We start from the raw sequence: 23,743 nt of genomic DNA, 5'->3' as shown, positions 1-23,743 counted from the left end.
CTTTGAAAATTTTCTTGTAAAATGCTGTTATTGTGAGTCTTAATCATATTCTGAAAATTCTAACACACTAGCATTTTAATTTCCTTTTATAAAGTTCCCAAAATAGATTAGGGACTACTTTAGGTGTATATTTCACTACCTGCATATGCACTCTAATCTGGTTGAACATAAACTTTTTGTCAAAAAGAGAAACTACTTCAGAAAACATGAATGATACTGCTGTGGCATTTTACAGGTGCAGTTATGTGATATATTTTATTAACTATAAAACAGACTTGGAAGTTTCTTCCTTTAAGCTCTAGTTCTCATCTCCCTATTTTTGCCAGCACATGACATAATGGAGTTTTTCTGTTAACTGAATCTGAAACAATCCAGGTTGAAGACATTTTCATTTATCTTCACTTTAATCCCAGTGGCCTTACAAACAACTTTCTGAATATGGTTGGCTGTAACTAACATACAATTTCCAGAAATGAGCAGTAATTCCTATGTCACGTTTGTGGCAAATGGGAGGGCACTGACAAACTAACATCACATTCATAAATTTAGTTTGTCATGAAAATCAGTTTGATATTTTTTAAATAAAAAATTTCACTCCTATATAGGCCTTACTTAAATGAGCCTGTTGAGAAAAAAATTCAAAGTCCCAAAAAGTTCAAAGTACACCATTGCTAAAGTATCTTAATTGCAAATGCAGACAATTTGAATAATCAAATATATACTAATGCATATACTTACCAGAAAGAAAACTGTTTGAGTTTTCCCTATTATAAGTCTTAGTAGAAAAATCCTCTTTTTCTGTCAGCTCCTGGATAAGGCCTTTATTTAAGCAGACATCTACATGTCTGTTAAATGACACAAGATTGGTGGTTTTCTGTTCTGAATTACAAACTGGACAAACAAGAATATTGTCTTCTTTGGCTTCAAAGAAACAGGATGAACTAGTTCCTTCGGTATGTTCAGTCTTGCCAAAATTGTCTTCCTTGTCTTGTGGTATTCTTTTGGGGAAGAAGCACTGTTTCATACACACATTTCTAGCAATGTCACTGAGATTGCTAGGCTGTCGTTCTCTGGAAGATTTATGAGGTATTATCTGACCAATTTTTTCTGTGCTATTGTTAGAAGAGCTGTCAGATACACTTGCAGAGTGGTCTGTTCCTGCTAATCGATCTGTTTTATTTTTTTGACATTTATCAACATACTCATTTTTAAATTGTGGAAGAAGGTTAGGTGCATTTTCTCTTGAACTGTCATTCTTGGGTATTTCCACAGTGTCTTTAACACACATCCCATTGAGGCACTCATCAATGTGTCTATTAAGTTCTTCCAAATTATTGCTGCTTTGCTTCTTAAAGCAAACAGGACAAGTGAAGATCTTACAAACATTAGAATTCTGTAAATCTGTGACTTTCTTTGTTTCTTCCACAAAATATTCTGATGATTTATCATCATGAAAGAGCTGGTTACCTCTGCTTTCATTTGGAGAAATATTCTCTCTATTTAATTGTCTTGCTGCTCGTTTTTGATCGAAAAAACTCCCCCTATAAGGTGCTTGTGAAGTTTTTGTGAAATACTCTTGGTTGTACTTCTCTGTCTGAAGCCTAAGAGAACCAATTTCTTTTCCTGATTTTAAGAAACTTGTAATGCTTTTTTGTTGGTATTTCTTTTCTTCTTCAGTTAGAAATCCTGATACTCGTACACCTAATGGTGGAAAACAAACTTAAAATAACAATTTTATGAAAGCTTGATACTAACTCCTAATTAACACCTTTTGAAGTATACATTCACTCAATAAAGGCACAATTTATCTCTAAAAAGATGGTAGACTACCTCCAAATGCATCATAATGTCAAAAAAATTTTATCGGACCCAAGCACTAGCCCAACCATATTATTAATTTTAGTAACCTGAAGTTTTAACTGATAGCTTTATAACATGAAGCTATAACTACAGTTACATAGAATTCAGTCTGAAAGTTTTACCCATGAACTTTACCCATTAAAATATATTTTTCTTCAGCACTTTCTAGCATCTTAGACAAGTAAATTTTGTATATCACTAAATGTTTCAAGCAGAATAAGCACCCGAAACATACATCTTAGGATCAAAACACAGAGTTTACTGTTGCCAGAAATGTTCTCATCTCCTACAGAACACTATGCTTTCAGATCTATAAGCATTTCTGTTGTTGTGGTGCAAAGCGGATTTAAAGGCTCTTTTAAGGCATCAGAATTAATGAGTTAAGATTCTATTGTCATGATGGTTGTTGTATAAAAAAGGTACTACCTCAATTAGTAAAACTTCCTAAGTCACCATTCAGCACTCATTAGTAAAACTTCCTAAGTAAAACTTCCTCATTCAGCACAGATCTGTTTCACTTTGCAAAAACTATCAGAGTAATAGAAAAAGGAAAAATGCATTAATACCAGTTTTACTTTAATGTACGGTATGTTATTTCAAAACACTCTAAGGTTTCCTAATTCTGAAAAGGAAGAATGAATTTGAACTATCTTACCCATAAGTCTTATCCGTAGAGGGTGAGGAGCAACACTATCAATTTCAGTTCCTAACAGATCTTTAGCAACAGTAAATATTTCCTCCTCAGTAGCAACAGAAGACAGCACAGTTGAAGCTCTTGTTTTAACTTCGAAGTTCACATTCTTAAGCTTCAACGTAACAGTTTTACCCTAGAAAAAAAATACAATTTAAAAAAAGCTTAATATATATGGCACAGAAACAATTATTATGTAGCATCTATATAAGGGCCCTTAAGCCGTAATCAAGATTGTGTGCTTATCTGTGCGCAGCAAGGGGCACTCCCAATAATTTGTCTGCAAGATTCTGTACTTGCCCCTAAATTTCTGCCAAAGTCGAATTCTCTGAATTGTGTCATTTGACTGCCGTTCTCAGCAGACCATCTGCCACCAGTGCATGTTCAATTGAGTTAACGCTTTGTCTACAGGCACGACTTCTATCTAAAAAAAAAATTATTTCCTCATCTGGAAATTTTCAGTGCTAGATATCCTAACTATTTAAGAACACCAAAGTGATACCCCATTAGAGATTCATAGAAAACTTACTTCCTCCTGCTTACTGCTATCACAGCCACACACAGTGTTTGGCACAGCAGCACTCTGGCAGCATGGCCCAAACCATTTGTGTGATTTATCACGTCCATCCAAATGTAAATAACTAGCACTCTCTTTGTTCTGGTGCTTTTGTAAGCTTATCCCTTTGTCCTCCTTAGCTGATTGTTCCCTTTCAACCTGACCCTCTTGAGACAATCTTTTATGGCTGAAGAAATTCACAACAATTCTTTTAGGTCTTAAATGCTATTCCTTGCTTTACCATAAGACCTTCAAAGAAAATATGAACTGTTCTTTCCAAGACAAAAACACATGCTGGAGGAGAAGAATAAAGGGACTGTTTCTACTATCGATACCACTGAATGGTGTGAATAACTTGTCAGCAAGTTTGGGACATGTCAAATTCTTAAACTACAAAACTGGCTATTGACTGGGTCCTGTATGTATATGGGAGAGAAACAGTGTTTTAAATACATTAGTATTACACGATTGACCAAAACATGGCTTATAGATGATCAGCTCTATTATTCCTTTACAGACATTGCTTTTAGAATAAAATATTTACATGCCAAATAACTCGATTAATTTTTCATGTTTCAAAACTCGATTTGATTTTTATCCCACATGTATTGCTAGATAGCCTTCCACACAACAATAAAATGCTGCCTAAGTCATTCTAAACATTTGGATATTAAAGAATGCAGACTTCTGAAGATGAATTGCATGGTATGATGCTGCTGAAAGCATTTATATTAAAGCTGCATGGAATTGTTGGAGTGCAAAGCGTCCTTTTACAAGTAACCTGAGTAATATAAATACCTTAAGTCCCTCTTTCTGTAAGTCTTGAGCAAGGTCTCTGCAGAGCTCTCGACACAAACTGTACTGGTCTTCTGCTGTGTTTATTTCACTGAATGTTCTAAGACAAAAATATGATGAAAATTTTTCAGTATGAGTCCGATAGTATATTCAGTGTCTGCAATCTAAAAGTATTTTTTATACAGTTAAACAATACTAGGATCAGAAGAACGTTGTATAGGTTCAAATTCTTACTTCAAGGAATGATGATTATTAATAGGAATATTTTATTTGCAAAATATTTCAAAGGCCCTTCAAATAAAGAGATAATTTTTCATTTTTCATGCACTACTTGAAAATGATTCAGATTTAATGTCATTAATGCTTAAGTATTTGCAAGACAGAATACCAACAGTAAGTGAATTCATAGAGCCAGCCAAGTTATTTGTATTTAATCACCTTTGTATACACTGTATAACATCAGAAGAAAGCCAGGAAGTCTGGAAGTCAACATCAGAGCCAAGAATCAGAACTAAATAATGCAGATGCTAAGAAAAAGATGCCAACTAGGATAATTATGTCTAGCCTCAGAGGAGGAAAAGCTCTCTTTCTGCCAAAAATGTTGCCAACTGCCTTTGCTAGAGCGTCTTAGGAGGGAAATTACAGTGTTATCTTTTTGTTGTACATTTGCTTTTCAGTAATAACATCACAGGAAAAGCAACCTTCAGCTAGTCAAGGTTGTAAGAGAAATGGAAAGCAAAACTTATAGACAGCACATGCTTTGGAAAGATCTCAGGTACATCGTTTCATGTCAACCTGTATTTTTACAAATCTAAGGTCAATAAAATTACAATTGATTTTGCATCTCTAAGTTAGAATCAGGTTTACCTGATTGTACTGAAAAGTTATCCTCTATTATGATTCACATTCTAGTAAGAATGTTTGCATGCTGCCAAACTAATTGAATGAGGATTTCACCGTGGGTCCCACACAGCTATTCAAGGAGCAACTCATGCTGTTCAGACAATACTGCAGTGATTGAGAAGTTGTAAAAGTTCAAGGTTTTTAAGGGACAGGATAGAGAAAATACTATTTCAGGGTTGTTTCTTTCCCCATATAAACTAGTTTCATGATCTCAGAAACCTGTAGACATTTCCGGTCTAAAACTGTCCCCTTTGAGGAAAAAAAGGAAGAGAGAAGGCAGCACAGAAAGGTACTATAAAGATGCCCAAAATATCTGTCTGCCATACATTTTTCAGCTGTGATGGTACCAAAATTGCATTTGGCTTACTTAAGCTGCTCACAGCTATTAAGTCACAAAAAGACGAGACTAAGCATCTTTTCTTGCCCTCTTTTCTAAGAAAACACATGATAGGGATAATTATTGCAGGGCTTAACAGATTTTCCTGGCAGAACTAATTTTTAAAAAATTAACTACCTTCTTAAGGAACTTTACACTTTCATTAGAAAATATATGCGACTGCAGGCTACTACACTGACATTAAGCTTCAATAGATAAAAAAATTCAAGCCTTTATATATTTCCATCTTATCTTGTGGCTTAAAGATTACTTTGATGCATTAAAGGCACTAGCAGAATTGGATAATAAGAGAACACACTAACTGACAAAAATACCTCCATGGAGTTCTGGAGCCAAGGAAGAAAAAAATAATGCAAGCCTGAATCTCGCTTAGTGACCTTGTTGTATACGTGGGTTTTAAAAAAAAAATACAATTAAATTATATGACTAATAAAAGTATACATTACTTGGTATTTAGTGATTCCCATGGTTAATGCAATTTTTTCAATATTAAAGAAACATACCGTTCTGTGCTCATACTTTTTCTTTCTCCATCCCTTTAAAGAGAAAAAAGTTAATTATACTTTCTTGATGTAGAAATATTATCTTTTCAATAAACTCAGAGTCAACCAATCATGCTCAAACTAACAGCAGCCTTTTCTATAAAGTCTGGATGTTAACTTTTTCTACAAATCTTGTACGTCAAGTTTAAGCAAGTGCGAAAAGGACAATTAAAAAAAAACCCTGTAGTTAAATTAAGCAAAGACATAGATCAGTCATAGATGTCTTCATTAAAAAAAAGTTTAAAAACCAACCAAACAAAAAATTCCCTCAAAACTCACTTCTTATATCAGAGAGAGTCTGATTTAAAAAGAAAACAAACTACAAATCCTACACTGCCTCAGCTATAACAGTGATGCACGGCTATTAGAATCCCAAAAGATATATGTATATTTGAATATTTCCTTTATCTGAGGAAATAGTTTGTTTTCAGTTTAAATGGTTGTTCAGCTTAAAGGTGATGTGTTAAAGCTTTTTTTGTTCATTGCTTTCTTTCTTTTTAGTGTTACTTGAGTATTCTTTAATAAGTCTTCTGCATATAAGGAGATCCCTCAGAGCAATTTCATTTTCGGTCATTCTTCTGTTTTTAAGTATTGGAAATAACAAATTTGGTACTGTCAAATTTTCTTAAAAGAAGGTAGTCAGACACAACAACTATAAGATGAATTATTTACTGAAGACCCAGATGTTAATATATTAAGTGCTTGCTTTCTCCACACTAAAATCACTGAAATAAAGTCGGTGCTGGCAAAAAAAAATTCTTAGACATCAAAACCATTAAAACCCTGACCTTTGAAATGCTCTTTTTTTTTCAAAATGTACTGGGAGATATCGCAGGTTGTAAAACACCTAACTAGGCTGAATAGGAAGAAAGAGCACACAATTATTAAAAGACTATCCAAGGTCTGTTTATATATTAACAGAAAAAATATTTTGAAAACTGTGTTTTATCTTTTATCAAATCACCTTCACCATGTCAGTCCTACTGCATATTTTTAAAAATATTTTTTATACTCTGAATAGAAAAAAACAGCACAAAAATTTGTGCACATTACTGTGCTTCAAACTGCTAACTACATATATAAATTTGTAGTCAAATGGAAAAAAGAGAAGAGTATAGTCAGAGAAGTTACAGATACAATACATAATAGGTCTTTCAGAAGTGCATAAGACACTCTGGAACTTAATTAATAAGACACTCAATACTTAATTAAGGCTCTTAGTTACACAAACAGTAAAATGCTATGTTTTGAGTTTTTTTTAAAGATCATGCTTTAAAGATCAATGACAAATGTTGTTGAAAAGGTATAGGCACTACTAAGACTGACTTCTCCCATTCTAAAAAGGAGTCCAAAAGCCATTAAAGTACAGGCAACCGTAAAAGAACATATATTAAGAAGGATATAATAATCTTCAGTTCTATTCCACCAAATTCACATGTTGATAGTACAAATATATAATCCTGATAAGAGACACAGAAACTTTCCTGACAATTTACCACCAGAGAAGATCAAATACCTTTGTGATTTTCATTTTAATGCAATAATCATAAACACCAACGAATGCGTATCGTTTTGAAGAAAAGGGAGTGTACAACTCTGATTAGGACATTTCAGTTATGTTCAGCTATTTTGATAATTATAATGTTATTGTATCTTGCATACACTTATGTACAACTTCCCTGACATGACTTTTTGGATTTCATATTTACACATGGCTGTATAAACCTTTGTTTTTTCATGTTTGACTACTGCATCTTAGACATAAGTATAACAATAACAGGCATCAGACATTTAAAAAAATTTATTAAACAAGAGTATTTCCATAATATTTGCCAATTAAATAATATGTTCAGTTTGTAACTTAGACAAGGAAAAATTCAGAAAAATGTTAACACAGAAGGAAAAAAAACCCCATGGCTTACTTTTCCAAATGTGTTGAGCCCAAACCAAGGGAAATATCCAAGAAATTACGCCAAGAGACTTCTGAGAAAAGAAGAGAAAGCAGCGCCCTCTGGTGGTAAAGTTCTGAGCAAGTCACAATTCCGAGGGCTTTTAACATCTTCTCTGTTACTTTTCCAATACCTGGCACCTAGAAAAGAGAATGTAACGTTATAGTGGAAAATTTCCATTTACAAATCCATTACCAAGAACAATTTGAATCAAACACAACATGGAAGATTACCTAGAAAACTCTTTATCTTTTCAGCAGAAATCTTGCCTCTAAAACATATAAACATTACATGACAGAAAATGACATTGTAGCTCTTACCTTTCTAATGGGCAAATCTTTCAGGAAGTCTAGCACTGCTTGTCTGTCAGGAGCAATTCTGTATTGGCCATTAGGTTTATTACGGTCACTGCACATTTTTGCTAACATTGTATTTGGTGCTATTCCTTAAAAACAAAAAACCACATGGTAATTAAAAAAAAAAAAAAAAAGACAAAGTTTAATTTCAACTATCCAATATTTAAAAGCCAAAGAGTAGCCTATACACTTGGCAAAGACTAAAATAAAGACAATAATTATGATTATTAATAATCAGATTTGATACAATTCTGCAAAAAAATTTTTGTGACCATCATGAAAGAACAGAAATACATGTAGTAGATAACATATAACTTAAATAAAGTGTACTTCCTATTTTAAGATAGTCAGAATAACACCACAAGCACTAGTAAGTAAAGAGGGGTTAAATACCAAGTCCTTAAAAATAACATCAGTTACATGAGTCAACATTTTTACGATGGTGATTATGCTTACAGTGGTAGTTACAATGAACTTACAGTAAGAAGACCTTTCTTCCTTGTATTGTAGCAAAAAGACTTTTTTGGACAAAATTTAACAAATGTTATTATTTTGTGGGCTACCACTGCAATGTAGTCACTTATAAATTTATAAATATTTCACAGACATCAAGGGAATTAGGAGGAGGGATGGCTCTTTTATATCAAAGTAAGCGTTTTTACAAATTAACACTGGAATTTGTTTATAACAAAAGAAAGAATAATTTTGTCCTACAGCCCTAGAGGTCTAAATTTTCATTTGCTCGCTGATACAACATATCATTCAAGATGGAAGAAATAACTCTATTTGTTATTGATTATCGGTATTTTTTCATTTACCCTTCTAATTGTTTTTAATTTTTGGGTTTAAGATCCCTGTTTGCACTTTTAAAAGCTATGCCTGTTTTCTACACACTAACTTATCCTTAAGAAGACAAAACTTCAGTAAACAAAACTGTTAAAATGTTATTCTGCTATCACTCATGAGATAACATACATGGAAGGGGGTTTCATCCTGCTTCTTCCTAGCTGTTTCTTCGCCTCTGTTTACATTCCATGCTTCCCTGACCTTGCACAGCTGCTTCATAAAGCTCACCAGTGCCTGATACCTCACTGACTTGGTTCATAAAGCATTTTGGATGGCATCCAAACTAAGTGGCTAGAGACATATATAGTTTTAGTCAATCAAAATAGCTGAGACTTAAATGTGGGTTGTCTGAAGTCAAGACATAGAACTTGACTGGTAAATATTAAAAAGCTATTAAAGACTTCATTAACTTCACCATATATTTACTTCTCTAGGACTAACATTTTAATGAATTTTGATATTGTTCTAAGCAAGGAACAGTGTGAGTTAGAAACATGTAACAGCACAGATCAACTATTCAAACGAAAAGCAGTTTAGAAATCAGCAACAGATTTCACTATGACCTACAGTCTGACAAAAATTATTTACATGATGCACTAGAATAACCACCCACGTTAAGATTAGATCAAGTGCACTGGTCATTCTTCTTCACTGCTTACTCTTATTTCAAGTAGAAAGAAGTAAAAAGATGATGTAACTGTTTAAATGATTAAAAAAAGAAAACAATCATGACGTATCTTGAAATAACTAGAAGTCACATTCGTTGCAGACCTCCAAAGACAGTATTTTTTTTTATAGAAAAGAAGGCTGAGGCAAGGCTAAATTCTTAATTAATGCCCTCTGAGATGAAAGTAGAAGAGAATATGGAAATACAAAGATTAATTATTATTCATATGCGTCTGAATACCTGCACTAGCAGTCAGTTGAGTTTTCTGCTCAATCCTAAAGCGAATTTCCTTCACAACTTCCTCTGCAGAAGTTCCAAATACAACTGAGTTTTCCACTGGTAAACCTCTTTGTTCAAGGTTGTCATTCATCAGAGATGCGTCGTCTTCAAACAGTACTGGTGAAGAAGAGACTTCACCTTTGTTAAATTTGGCAGACATATTCACACCATCTTTATCTAAGTTAGACAGAAACACAATTAATACATCCATACAGACTGATTTCCTTCTTCAGTGGCTTCAGCGTTCCTAAGTAGTTTTATTTCTTTCTATTTTTGTTTAGAGAAAGCAATTGCATTGTTCTTGTTTGAAGACTAGAGAGATGTAACTGCTTCATTTTGGCTATGATTTGAGCTTGGCTGAGATTGGAGCAATTAGCCAGGAGGTTAGACAAAACTTCCAGAGAAGCAAAAGTTTTAATGACCTGTAGCTGTAGCAAAACCATCAAGATTTTATCATTATTTTTGTTTCATATCAGATTGAAGGCCATATGCTCTCTTCCACTGATTATTTTTTCAATATTCTCCAAATAAAATTAGGGTTCTGGAATATATAATTCTAGAATGATCAGCCTGGTGAGCTTCTCATTTTCAACTGTAGTCATAGTGGAACAATGTCAGCAGCCCTTTGTCTGACTCTACAAACATTACCATTGCAGTTTCACATTCTGAGCACTTGTTTGTGTTTCAGAGGAACAAAAGTATCAGGCAAGTGTGAAGAAGTACAACTACATATCAGTGATACTGATTTTTTAAGACTATGCCAGTTTGTTTCTTTCTATTTTATTAATGTTTTTCTGTAGTAACATACACTTGATTATCCTCTTAATGACTGTTAGAAATTTTGAATGCAGAGAGTATAAATATTCCAGTTTGTGCATCATTCAACCATTTGTATGACTACTTCTATTATTCCCAAGTGGATATACAATTGTGGACGTGGTTCCAACTCCATCTTTCAGAGCAAAGTGAAATCCAGTAATATCTTGAATATTACTAAAATCCTGCAGTGCTCCTGCTACTTATTTCCAAAATTATCAAGCTGAATTGTAATGTAGACCTAAACCAGACCATTTGCTTTAGAAAACCTAGCACCACTTTTCAAACATTTTATTCACATTAAAAGAAAATAAATCCTCCAAGTCCAAAATGAGCAGTGTACATTTTAGTCACAAGTGATCAGTAGAGAAAGTTAACTTGTACACTAAGCAAACTGGAGAAATATACGGGAGGACTTAACTATCTACACTTTCAGATCAGCTTATCTCAAGCTTATAAGCATATGACTGGCAACTCCTGTTCCCAACCCCACGTAATGGGGTCACAAGGCAAGCAGCCATTCTCTGCTGCCGTGTTTACTTTGCTCCTTGCCCGCCTTCATGTCCCAACACCCGGCCAGCCCAGTGCTGTGCATGACCCTGTTGCAACACTGGGAAGCTGCAGCTTCGAGAGCACTGTCTGCAGCCCCACAGGAGTGTCTGTCTGTCTGCAGCCCCACTGCAGTGTCTGTCTGTCTGCAGCCCCCAGAGCAGTGTCTCTAAATCTGGAATGGGTCCTGAGGAGGAACTTGGACCCGTGGTCAGTGAGACTTAGGACATCCCAATGGCCAGGGACACCTCTGCCTTCATCTGCTTCCTCTGAGGATTGAGGGAGTGACCCATGTTCTATGATTTTTGAGTCTAGATTATGACTGTTATACTGATATAGCAAACTGTGCGCTTTCCACCCAAGTCCATGCCGTATTGTATTATAAATTCTTTATATTGCTACTTATAGATTGCACAGCACTGATTCTGCTTTTAGAAGTTCTGTGCCTTTCGTATCATAAATTCTGTACTATTGTAATAATGAAATCCTACTAAGGGAAATAAAGCTTAAATTAAAGTGCCATAATTCAGCTTAGGAATGGCTCTGGCTATTATTCCTAAAAGAAACACTCTGTCTCAGTTACAATTCGCTTACCTATTCCTGTAGTGCTTTCTGCATTAAAAATGAACCTTCTCCTATCTTCAGGCCAGTTCAGCCTTTTCTCCAAGTGCTCCGTTATGTTCAGGTAGGCTTCGTCTAGGCCCATAGGCATAAAATTGGGATCATATTCAGCCAGTATTTCTCTAACCTTGATAAACACAGAGCGAAAGTTTAAAGCCTTGTAACTGTAAGAGCAGATCTTGTCACAAATTAGGACATGAACAAATGTACTCTGAATCTTCCAGAAGATCAATAAATATTAAAGATACTGACAGTACAAATTGTTTCTTGATATTGTAAAATTACAAGTAGTGAGATATTAATAGTGAGAACTAAGCAGATTTTGAACAGCGTATTTAACAAACGCCAATTAAGGTAAGTGTGTAAGAACTTAACAGCCACTAGGTTCACTGACACTACAGTAACCATCTGAATAAAACTCTGGGGACCTGGAAACTCAGCAAAGTGGATAAACTGATGCCATTTTCTGTGCTCAAGTGTGTCAGATATTACATATGCAAAGGTTAAAAAAAACACCTGCAAATAAAGTCCTAAGTTTTAAATTACATTAAGCTGAAGTTATAGAAAATATTTTGGAGCAGTGGTTAATGCTACAGGCAAAACCTTGTTGGGAAATCCTTAGTAATAAGTCCATCTTTCAAAAAAGAATCATAATAAATCATCAAAATAAAAGCTCTACCTTCTCTCCTCTTTTTTTTTTTTTTTTTTAAAGCTGCAGGAAAATCTGACTGTATCATGTTTTTTCCTACTAGTATGACTCAAGTTCTTAGGTATTACAACATTTGTCCACTTGCATTTCATCTTTCTGAAACTGAATAAAGATAGGACTCACTACTGAACTTTAAAAGACAAAATGAAATAAATTTAAATATTTTCAATCCAAATCCCAAGAGAAAAACAGAACTAAAAATCCAGACCAAGTCAAATCTCTAACACTTTAATACTTTACCCTATCAAACAACAAATGAAATACACATTGTTAAATATGCATCATGAAATCCAAGTTCAAACCCATGCTGAAATATGTCGTATTTATATATGCCCTTTTTATTTTTTAGAAGTGAAAAAAATTAACTAAAATCTTACTTTATATTTGTGAAGGGACTGAGGCTTCATAAAAATAAAGAAGGCTTGACATAATTTTATGAAAGTCAGGACACTTGTGTCATGTACCAGTTTGACTTAAAATGTATGAAAGACCTCTTTCCTTTTTTTTTAAACAGGCTTTTAGGTATCATAACTATTTCCTCTGGAACTAAGTAAAACTACTTCCATTAAAGCAAAATATTATTTCTTTTTTCCTTATTTCTTTAGCTCTATCAAATCCCTTCTTTTAAACAAAATTAATTTGCATTTGTAAGTCAGTAATGCTCTGTCTCTCTCTCCCATAATTAGTATTCAAAAGTCTGATTATGCATTGCACGAAACTATAATCTCCACATTTCCTATGTACTTGCAACTTCTTAGTAATTAGATTATGTTTCATGATTTTGAACTTTTAAGAATAATAAAACTCAAGAGGTTTTCAAAACTTCTCTCAGCATCACTACTAACTTCAATAGAATTGCCAGATTGGGTAAGTGCAATGCTTTTTCATCTCCTTGCCCAAAAGCACCAATATTTGGTAGACTTATGTTTAAAGATGCATTACCGATGTATTCAATATTTAAATTATCACTTTTTATACAATCTAGAAGTGATATTATCGACATCGTCTAAAAATAAGTACACTCACTTTTGGTTAGAGACTACTTTCAGACTTACCTCTTTACTCACTTTGCCATATTTTTCAAAGTTTAGTGGTACTATAGTTAGATGAGGACATAGCCTTTTAGCAATAAATCCAGGCATGGCTGCACGCACACCGAATCTCCTAGCATGGTAATTTGAGGTGGACTTAAGAGAGATTAAGTAAGTTTAGTGTTCAGTAATCAAACTTTTCTTTAAGTTTAGTATTACATAATAAAATTCTAATATAGCTCCATACAGAAAAGACTGACAAAACGAAGAGTTTAAATGCATTTTCATTCCCCCTCCTCCTGCCTTTCAGCCTGCTTACAAGCGTTCAGTTTTCATTAATACACTTTTTACTGAAAAATCCAGCTTACATGGTCAAGTCTAAGAAATGTTGGTTTTGAATTTTCCATATTTCATATAAAACAGTATCATTATATTTATGCTATTATTTATATTTGTGCTATTATTTTATGGCTTATTAGGCTTAAGATTCATGCAATTGACTTCTGTATTCGTTTAACATTCAACCTTACCAACATACTCATTGATCCCACTGCTATAGGTTTTTCCTTTAGCTCTGGATTGTCCCTCATTTCCACAGCTGCATAGAAGGCATCCATGTCAATGTGTACAATTGTACTGCTAAGGTTACGGTTCTGTTCCAGTTCCATCACAAGTTTGTCCACCTGAACAGAATAAACCAGTAATTTAAATACTACTAATCTGGCAGAAGTGCATCAGTATAGATGATCCTAAAACTCAGATGTATCTTGCATATAGTTAAAGAAAAAAACCTCACGAATCCTATTCCCACCAAACCAGCACTAACAAAAAAACCCCAACAAAGCCTTTGGAGGAAACTTGCTCTCAGAGAGAATGCTACTGCAGCACTTGGTAGAAAGAAACCACCCCAAAAACCTATGGAAAAAAACAGCTGTTGTGGTTTAGCCTCACCTAGCAACTAAGCTCCTGCAGCCACTTACTCCCTCATAGTGGAAGAATCAGAAGAATAAAAGTGAGAAAACTCATGGGTTGAAATAAAGACAATTTATCACAGAAAGCAAAAATTGTGCATGCCAGAAAATCAAAATAAGGAATTAATTCACTGCTTCCCATGGGCAGGTGGTGTTCAGCCATCTTCAGGAAAAACAGCTTAATCATACATAGGAGTTACTTAGGCAGACAAATGCCATAACTGCAAAAGTCCGTCCTTCATTCATCTATGCTCCACTTTGTAGGCTGAGGATGATGCTATATGGTCTGGAATATCCCAGTGGTTAGTCGGGGTAAACTGTCCTGGTTGTGTCCCCTCCCAGCCCTTGTCTACCCCCAGCTTCCTCACTGATGGGGTGGTGAGAAGAGCAGAAAAGAGCTTGGCTCTGTGCAAGTGTTGCTTGGCAATAGCTAAGCATCTCTTCATTATCAACACTGCTTTCAGCAGAAAACCAAAACACTGCCCCATGCCAGCTGCTGTGAAGAAAATTAACTATCCCAGCCAAAACCAGCAGAAAATCCTACCCACCAAACAAAAAACTCCACTTAACATGACAAACCACCCCCCCCCATATCTGATTCAGACAGAAACTTTGTAAGACCTTTGAGTATGAAACACTACTTAAAGCACTTAGCTTTAGAAGTACAAGTTATTTCAAAAAAAAAATGAAAACATGCTATTAAAGAATTTCCAACATTCCTAAATAAAGCTATCACACCAAAAAATCAGCCTAGAATGGTGAAGAGAAGACCAGCAGCTCACAGGGCACATCAATCTATTTTGTCTTGCCAGAAATAAGGTCTCAAATACCAATGTTCAATTACCACAAAGTAAGCTACTATCAGTCTTCCAATAAAAGTCCTCAACTTTTGTTACAGGAACCCATACAAGGCTAGATTTCTGCAAAAAAACCCTGCACGTTATTTACAGAATAGACTATACACAAAGTGTGTTTCACTCCAAATGTTAAAGATGTATGTCTACTAGTAGACTGTGAGCAGTACTGCTTCATCAGCTCCATCATGTTTTGAGGCAGAGGCCAAGCAGGTAGATTGCTCTATGGAGTACTTTGTGCTTGATTTGCTTGTGTTTTCACCAAAAGTCATGCAGATCATGTGCTTGTTCCTGAAATACTGTTGACCTATGAATGAGGTATGAGCTGTGCTGTCACAAAAAAATATAAGTGAAATATTTGACATGGGACTTTTAAGGCCTACTGAGTTATGATGACTACGTTGGCAGCAGCATCACACATCATCCTAGAACTAAGAGAAAATACAGGAAAAAAGCCCGAAAGAATGCACTATCAAAATAAGATTACCTAACCACACTGATGACTATGGCAACCTCAATCTACACAACAAAAGGCTGCTACTGATAGTAAGAAGTCCTGATAGGCATAAACCAACAAGAAATAAAATTAGCAAAAAGGAATCAAAGCTTCACTTCACTTGCAGACACAAGGATAGGCACTATTGTGACATAAGGGTACCAGCACAGAAATGTCTCTGGACTGATTACAACGCATTTATGGTCCTGGAGAGGAATGTTTACATGCAATTTGCATGGTTCTTCTCTTTTTTATTTCCCTCAACAGAACTGCTTAATAAAAAAAACATAAAAGCCTTATCCACAAGAACCATCTTTGAGCTCAAAACACTTGAAGGCAAGTGAGTTTGGAATGTTCCATTTAAATTGCTGATTAATGATTTACAAAGTCTTTGTTTTTTCCAAGTTGCTTTGAGGGATGAAATGCTAGACCAGAGCCTTAAACTAGGCTATTCAACACCGAAGAGCACAGTATGTTCTCTGAGGCTGAGAAAACTAGTTCAGACAAATTAAAAGCACAAGGGGAAGCCATTGAAAGAAACAAAAAAAGTCGGGTACTTACATTATTTCCATTATATCACTAATTCAAAAGGATTCATGTCACACTTTAATCATCAAAAGCATCCCTATTTTAAATTCTACTTTACAAATAATTTTCAGGTTGCTCTCAAATGTAAAATTGTTTAATTAATACTATCAATTGCTGGTCTAGTAGTATAACTTCTGTATTTCAATTGATCACATTTATAACAAACTTCTGCTTTACTTTTTCTCCCTAAATATATTGCTAACATCATACTTACTGATCAGCTAACATACACATCTAAAGAATGAAGCAAAATTACATTAAACTAGAAAGAAATAAAAGAAGATTATTCTTCAGCAAAAGCAACTATACAAGTAATATGCCAAAGCAAAACACAACCAGATCTACTCAGAGAATTTTTAGCACCTACAAAACCTCTGCCTAAAATTTGTGGAGTAATTCTTTACATGTAAGCCAGACTGACAGGTTTCTAAATTTTCAATTAAGCTCTGTAAAATAGAGATACTTTTATATATGTATTTCTAAGCTAGGAAAAAAACCCCAACACCAAACAATTAAAAAGTACTATTTGTAATTAGAAGTGTAATTTTCCTTATAGAAACTTTTAGACAATTTGAAGAGTAACTTCGTCTATTTTCTTATCCCACTGTAGAACATGTAAGTTTTCAAAGCAAGACAGAAAAGTTAATAAAAGCAAGACAATAGTAATTATTTACAGAATAAACATCCAGGATAAACCAAATATTGATGAAAGAGACCAGCAAACATCAGTACAGTGGTTTCCAAATCTGGTAGCAGCTGCATGCTTTTTAATGTATTACTAATTACTGCTGCATTTCAAGGAGTTGCACACACTCTAATGGAAAAACAACAATATTATGTTGCAGACTCTACATTTTATTTATATTACTGTTCCCACTTTGTAACCAGGATTTTGTCCAAAAGTCCAGTAAGTGGAGACATTTTTGTTCGATTTTACCTTACAGGACTTAAATCAACTGCCAGCTTAGGAAACCAAACCTCAGCTTCTAACCACCCTATAAATAAGGCTTCATCTGCAGATGAGAACATGCAGTATTCATAGAGGTAGATATACAGATATTTTTCTAATTCCAGAATACCTGCCACTTACAATTTTAGGAGAACAGGTTCTCTTATCAGAAGGTAGTACTAAAAAGAAGAGTTAAAAACTCAATAGCTGAGAACAATAGAGAAGATAATAATAAGAACTGACTATATCCATAACTGAATGGAGTTGATTAAACAATACATAGCAATTATTAAGAAAACCAAACAAGACCAACGTTTGCAAAGCAAAAGGTAGAGGCCTAGGGAGATGTAGCTGGCAGGTAAGAAACGGGAAAAGGGCAAAGTATTTAGAATATCAGACAGAGAGAGAGAAGACTGGCTTCAAGTCCACGAATTTAAACATTGAGGAAAACAGTAAATATTGAATAATTTCCCTCTCAGTGAACACAGTCTGCTATGCACACTGAATAAAATAGCAGTCCTGACAAGGAAAACTAGCAAGTAATCATTCAAAGACTGAATCACAGCACAAATGAAAATGGAAAGGAATTCAGCTCCTACAAACAATTTTAATTCTGTTGTGCCTAGTAACGTTTGGTGTGCAACCTTTCTTTTAACATTTAACATTCTTTTAACATTTCATACACAGTAATTCTTTGGAGACTATTATCTACTATTAGCATATGAAAAGAAAAATAGCCTCTTTATCTGTCTAGTTCAGGAAACTTGCATTTCTTGTGACTGCTAGCCCTGATGATTTTTCATTAATTAGCTTTAAAAAGGCATTAATTATACCCAGAATTATCTTTCTCATTCCATCGCAGACCACTGAACACAAATATACATAAATTCTAAACCCAATAGTGATATGATACTTATTAGCAAAGTGTTTAATAAACCGTCATAAATCATAACGACATCACTTTAAACTCATCAGACCTGGCAAAACACAAATTTTGCTTTCTTCTACTCATTTAGAGAACATTTCAAAGTAATTTTATTCTTCTAGAACTATTCTTCTAGCAAGTTTATATTAAGACGACACCATCAAAATATTGTGCACTTTTCCTGGTATGTCTAACATCAAATGGTAGTTCAATATAGTGCCTATTGGCAGAATTAAATACAATAAACTAGAACACACCAAAATGTTAATGATCCAGAATTTACCCCAAAAAGTCTTTAGAAGATTAGTACCTGCAGCTGTGCTTTCAACAGCTGTTGTGCTGTAATTTTCTCTTTTAGCTGCATCATTTTTTCAATTCGTTGGTTAACTTGTTGATCTTTCTTAAGTTCATTTTCATAAAATTTAGAACCCTGAAAGAAAAAAAAATACAAAACCACCATATTTTTATCTTTACCTTGTCTTTAAACAACCACATTGGATCCTTAAATACAGAAATAAAAAATCATAAAATACATAAAAAATAAAATAAAAATACATAAAACACTGAGATGGCTTCTAATGCATTGAATTTAATATGAAATACACAAAAAAAGACCACTGGCTCTTTACACCTCTCTCTTCAAATAGCACACATATATTTCACCTACACAAAGGAGTTTAAGGAGTTATTTAGAGAACTTTGTATTTTCATTTAGTCTAACACTTGACAACAAAAATTTTAAAAGAATAGACAAAAGTCAAGCTTTCTTAGCAACACCTTCAAGGTATGAAGTACAAAACCCTAATAAAAATTTATTCAAGCATTTTTTAGACTTCCACATAGCTTAATACATGTGGACATATATAATGATATTTTATAAGTCAAATACGTTCATAATATTTTGTTGGCCATTTAATCCGGAAGGGCACTGCAGAATCAGAAGCTACTTGGAAGAGAATGATGAAAATCAAATGGGTATAAAAAAGCCCTCAAGTTGCTCTCAAGTATGTAATTGCTCCTTCAAAAAAAGGTATGACTATAAGGAGATGTAATAATAAGATAAAAATCATGGGGATGTAATAAAAAGACAATAATCCTGTACGGAATATATCATGTGACTTTCTCTCCTGACTCATAACAAAGAAAAGAGGGCATACAATAAAGTAGAAAAGATAAAATTCAAAACTAGGAAATAAAATATTTTTCTTGCAACACGTCTTACCTTACAAGTGAAAGAATATTTGCAATAAAAGGCTTTTGCTTAACTACTTGGTAAAATCTGCAAAAACGAACACATCTTTAGGTCAGAGTGTCTGACTACTAAACTGTCACTGATACCAAGAATTCAGCCATAGTCAAGCCAGATTCAGGCATTCATATAAAAAGCAAAAATATCCACTTTTATAACAATCACAAAAAAGATGATGGCAGGGCTGTAATATGTCATGTTTCATTATAATAAATATCTAATTAGGAAAAAATAGGGTGGGTTTTCTTTGAATATCAGATATGCCTTTTATCTTTTCTCCCCTATGCCATCAAATATGACTTGCTGAGACTCATTGAAATAAATGAGTACCAAAATGTAGGTGTGGAAAGCAATTCAATACTTGAGATTATTAGTAAGTTTTAAATTTTTTTCCATCTCTTGCAGTATTTCATAGTTAAAATGCCATAAACCTTCTTGCAATACAGCTGTGGGTAGTGTCTGTAGGTATCATTTTAGGGATTACAGAAAAGCTGAAGGAAAAGAATCAATAATTCTTTTTGGATTTATTGATGTGTATCTGGCAATTGTAAAATCATGCACTTTTTGGAAAAAAATATATTCTACTAGATAAATGCCTATATGTCAGTTTTGAAACCTTATTTTACATTTCATTCTATTTCATACCAGGAAATGAAACAGTAATTGCTATAATGAAATAATTTATGTAAATATCATTATCTGGGACATGTCTGTCAAAGTGCTGTTTTCAAGAAAGAGTGAACACAATATGTAGAAGAAACATGTAGAAGAAAATATGTAGAAGAAACACTTATAAATAACAAGCTTGATAGCACATAAAGTATCATCAATGTGAAACTTCAAGCAAAAAAGGAAACTACAGAGCAATAGTAGTCAACATAGGATGCATGAGGAAAACATCAAAGCACATAATCTTGGGCCATTGTGACACCAAATAAAATACACACTTGTGCAAAGAAAAGTAAGAAAACCCTCAGTTTCTCAGATAAAGTGTTATCCCTATATTGTTCTATTGAAACTCTCCAATAACTACTAGGATGACAAATATTTCAAGGATTTGTAGAGTTGTGAGGGTGTCTGTGGATCTTTAGTACAAAGCTGCACACTACTGCCCACCTCTCTTGAATACTTAAAGGAGACAGTCACAAAGACAGACAGTAAAAACTTGATCCTAGAAAAACTTGATTACATGAAATTCATCAGTTACAGGAAGATGACCAAAAGAACTAAATCTGCTTGGCTGATTAATGATGGGGTGGACAAAAGGAATGGAAAGGGGAAGAAAAAGAGGAAACTGCAGCCTTCACAATTATCTCTGGAAAATGACGTAGTATTTACGTGCTGCTTTGCACAAAAAGGGAGCACTTAAGCAAATGCTCAGTTGTCCTCCTTCGTGTCCTTGGGGATGAATCCAACAATACTCTAAAGTATGCTAAACTATGGCCCCTCCCCTTCCTCCCCACATATAAATTTCTTCTAAAAATATGCCATCCATATACATATGTGAGAAATAAAATCTGGGGAAGGGAGGAAGAGGGCCTTACAATACTGGACCACAAATGAAGCATCAGGAAAAGAGTGATCAAAACAACCTTAGTAGCTTCCATGATGATTTTATTGATTTTCTCCTTATCCAAACCCTCCATTCCAGCTTTGTTATCATTAAGGCCCATTCTAAGTAGAACTCCATCATTGCAAGAGCTGTTAGCAACTTTTTTCATGTCGTCCATTGTACTTCTTGAAAACGAGTATCTGACTTAATACCTGGGGAAAAAAAAAAGTAATCAAATATTCATGTTCCTACTGGACAATAACAATAATTAGATTTTGGAAATAATTTGCTACATTTATCGAATAAGTATTTTATATTTATTCAGAAAACAACATACTTATTGCAAATATGAAGACTTGTATTCCTGCAAAGTGGCTGACCTACTGCACACACCACATCAAAATACCTGTAACTCTATCAGTGTTTGGAGACAGTAAGACTCTATTTTCTAATTAAATTAAAACCATTTTCCTTTAAAACCTCCCTTACAGAAATAATTGAGCACAAATGAACCTTTGGTAAAGGCCTTATATAAGAACATGACATTTGTACCTGTAAATTATCCTGTCAGATGAAACATTACTGCCTTAAATACAAAATACTGCTCATTATTCCATGAAAAGAAAAAAAATTGCAATATTTAAAATTAAGAAAACCACTGCTCATTTGGTCATCATCCCTGCTTGAGATAAGCTGTAGAATCCTTTCATTAATTTCTAGCTCAAATTCAGAACCTTTGTTTGTGTCAAAACTCATATATTAAAAAAACATGGTTGCAATTAAAAGTTTTGATTAAAACCCTAATTCAGGGTAGAATTCATGCACTTTTTTTTCCCATTAATATGTTGAACCATGGTATCTAAGTAGTGGCACTTACCAGCCCTTACTACACAACTACAGCCATCGGTAATTTCACATACACGCAGATACTTCTGATATGTGAACTTCTGACATCTTCCCTTGTTCTCCATGAAAGTAAATTGCTGAATCCTCAATAGGCTCTAATTATACAGTAAACTGTTTAGTTATTAAACTGATCTCAAAAAAATAAAGAAAGAAAATTTCACCTTCCGGAACAACGAACTGGTGGTCTTATTTATGCCAGATTCAAACAAGTAGACTCACAGAATAATTTGAGTTGGAAGGTCACCAAGTCCAGTCTCCTGCAACAAGCAGGGACATCTTCAACTACATCAGATTGTTCAGAGCCCTGTCCAACTTGCCATCAGATGTTTCCAGTAATGGGGAATCCACCACTTCTCTGGGCCAGTGTTCCACCACCCTCACTGTAAAAAACCATCTAATCTATACCAATACTCTTCAGTTTAAAATCATTACCCCTTGTCATACTGCAACAGGTTCTGCTAAAAAGTCCAAGTGTGCTAATGACATAAATTATTTAACATGTACTTATTACTGAAAAAGCACACAGAAACAATTCTACCCCAAGTCACCTATTCATAAGCGACTCATGACAGTTTTACTGTCATGCAGAATGGACATGCACTCCTCAACTTTACACCGCTCCCTGTGACAGGAACCCTTCCTATTTGGAGAAGCCCCACCATTTTAGGTAAATACACCAGCTTTCTTATTCACAAAATACACAAATCTAGTAGTGGGTCATTTTTCCTTTAAATGCCACTTTCCCATGCCAGGACTTTAGTGGCCTCATTAACAAACAAACACAAGAAGGCCATTATGTATTTTTGCATTTAGAGGTGAATTTTGTTACCAAAGAACCATGTGAGTAACTTTTAAAATTAATGATGGCAATGTTCATCTTTTCCTGAAGCTCTTCTACTGAAACATACTAGCCAACTTAAACAAAGAAATTAAAGAAAGCCATGTTTACAAAAGAAGTTCCACCAAAAATATCCAAATTTTAATCAGTTGCTATTAACCCACATTATTATTTATGGTGTCTGCTGAAAATTGGAAGATCAGTTGCATAATGCTGTGTTTATACACAGTGAGTTGTATTACAAAGAACGTAAGTTGATATAGAAATCAGAACTCTCTTCTCTTAATCCTGCAAGAGCACTTGAGCTTCTGGGAATAGGAGTGGCTTCATAATTCTTATGTGTATTTATCAAATAAAAGACTACAATGCTGAACATCTTCGTAAATTTTCCAGCTACAGCAGGGCAATCTCTTACAGTTAATATACATATTTACCAGAACAGGTTTGCTAGATTTCAATCAAAGGATAAAGCACAGCATCCCAAACAACATTACAAATTTCATCTCATGCTCAAAAACACTCCTGTATGAATTAGCTCCTGGTAATTTCATTGTTAGCTTCCCAGTAATTCCATGGCAATCTCTGGTATGTAATGGGCATCATTTCCGAGGAATACTTTAATTTAAGTCAATATTCCTCCACTATTCTCCCTGCTTCTTTTATCACTCATTGCCTTCAAGAAACAGGAATTAACACAAACTTGCTTCCATTTCTTATTCTAGTATTTTCAAAATGTTTTCAGCTGTTCCTTATTCCTGAAAGTGTCTCTCTCCCAAGCATGTACTAATCTTTCCCCTTCCTCATTCAAAGCACTCTTAAAGGCTCAGCTAATAGCAGAGGCTTTAAAA

At 34.3% G+C, this 23,743-nt stretch overlaps 1 protein-coding gene across 5 annotated transcripts in view; it reads right to left on the bottom strand.

The window, feature by feature from the left end:
• POLK (DNA polymerase kappa) overlaps positions 1–23,743 on the bottom strand; it is a 33,631-nt gene that overhangs the window by 1,535 nt on the left and 8,353 nt on the right. For 3 of the 5 annotated variants that reach the window (XM_088156568.1, XM_088156567.1, XM_088156569.1), the window contains 12 exons: positions 21,192–21,363; positions 18,661–18,780; positions 14,098–14,250; positions 13,592–13,723; positions 11,801–11,954; positions 9,803–10,018; positions 8,014–8,138; positions 7,667–7,833; positions 5,706–5,738; positions 3,906–4,002; positions 2,516–2,687; positions 739–1,719 (listed from right to left, as the gene is read on the bottom strand). In XM_088156568.1, the coding sequence (XP_088012694.1) occupies positions 739–1,719; positions 2,516–2,687; positions 3,906–4,002; positions 5,706–5,738; positions 7,667–7,833; positions 8,014–8,138; positions 9,803–10,018; positions 11,801–11,954; positions 13,592–13,723; positions 14,098–14,250; positions 18,661–18,780; positions 21,192–21,329 (2,488 nt within the window). In that variant the 5' untranslated portion in view covers positions 21,330–21,363. The remainder of the gene's footprint in view (positions 1–738; positions 1,720–2,515; positions 2,688–3,905; positions 4,003–5,705; positions 5,739–7,666; positions 7,834–8,013; positions 8,139–9,802; positions 10,019–11,800; positions 11,955–13,591; positions 13,724–14,097; positions 14,251–18,660; positions 18,781–21,191; positions 21,364–23,743) is intronic. The other 2 variants (XM_088156571.1, XM_088156570.1) reach the window with 1 other exon arrangement.

Source organism: Sturnus vulgaris, chromosome Z, assembly GCF_052056855.1.
Source record: "Sturnus vulgaris isolate bStuVul1 chromosome Z, bStuVul1.hap1, whole genome shotgun sequence".
NCBI lineage: Eukaryota > Metazoa > Chordata > Aves > Passeriformes > Sturnidae > Sturnus > Sturnus vulgaris.
The sequence above is the reverse complement of the archived record's forward strand: the minus strand, read 5'-3'. Positions and strand labels throughout refer to the sequence as shown.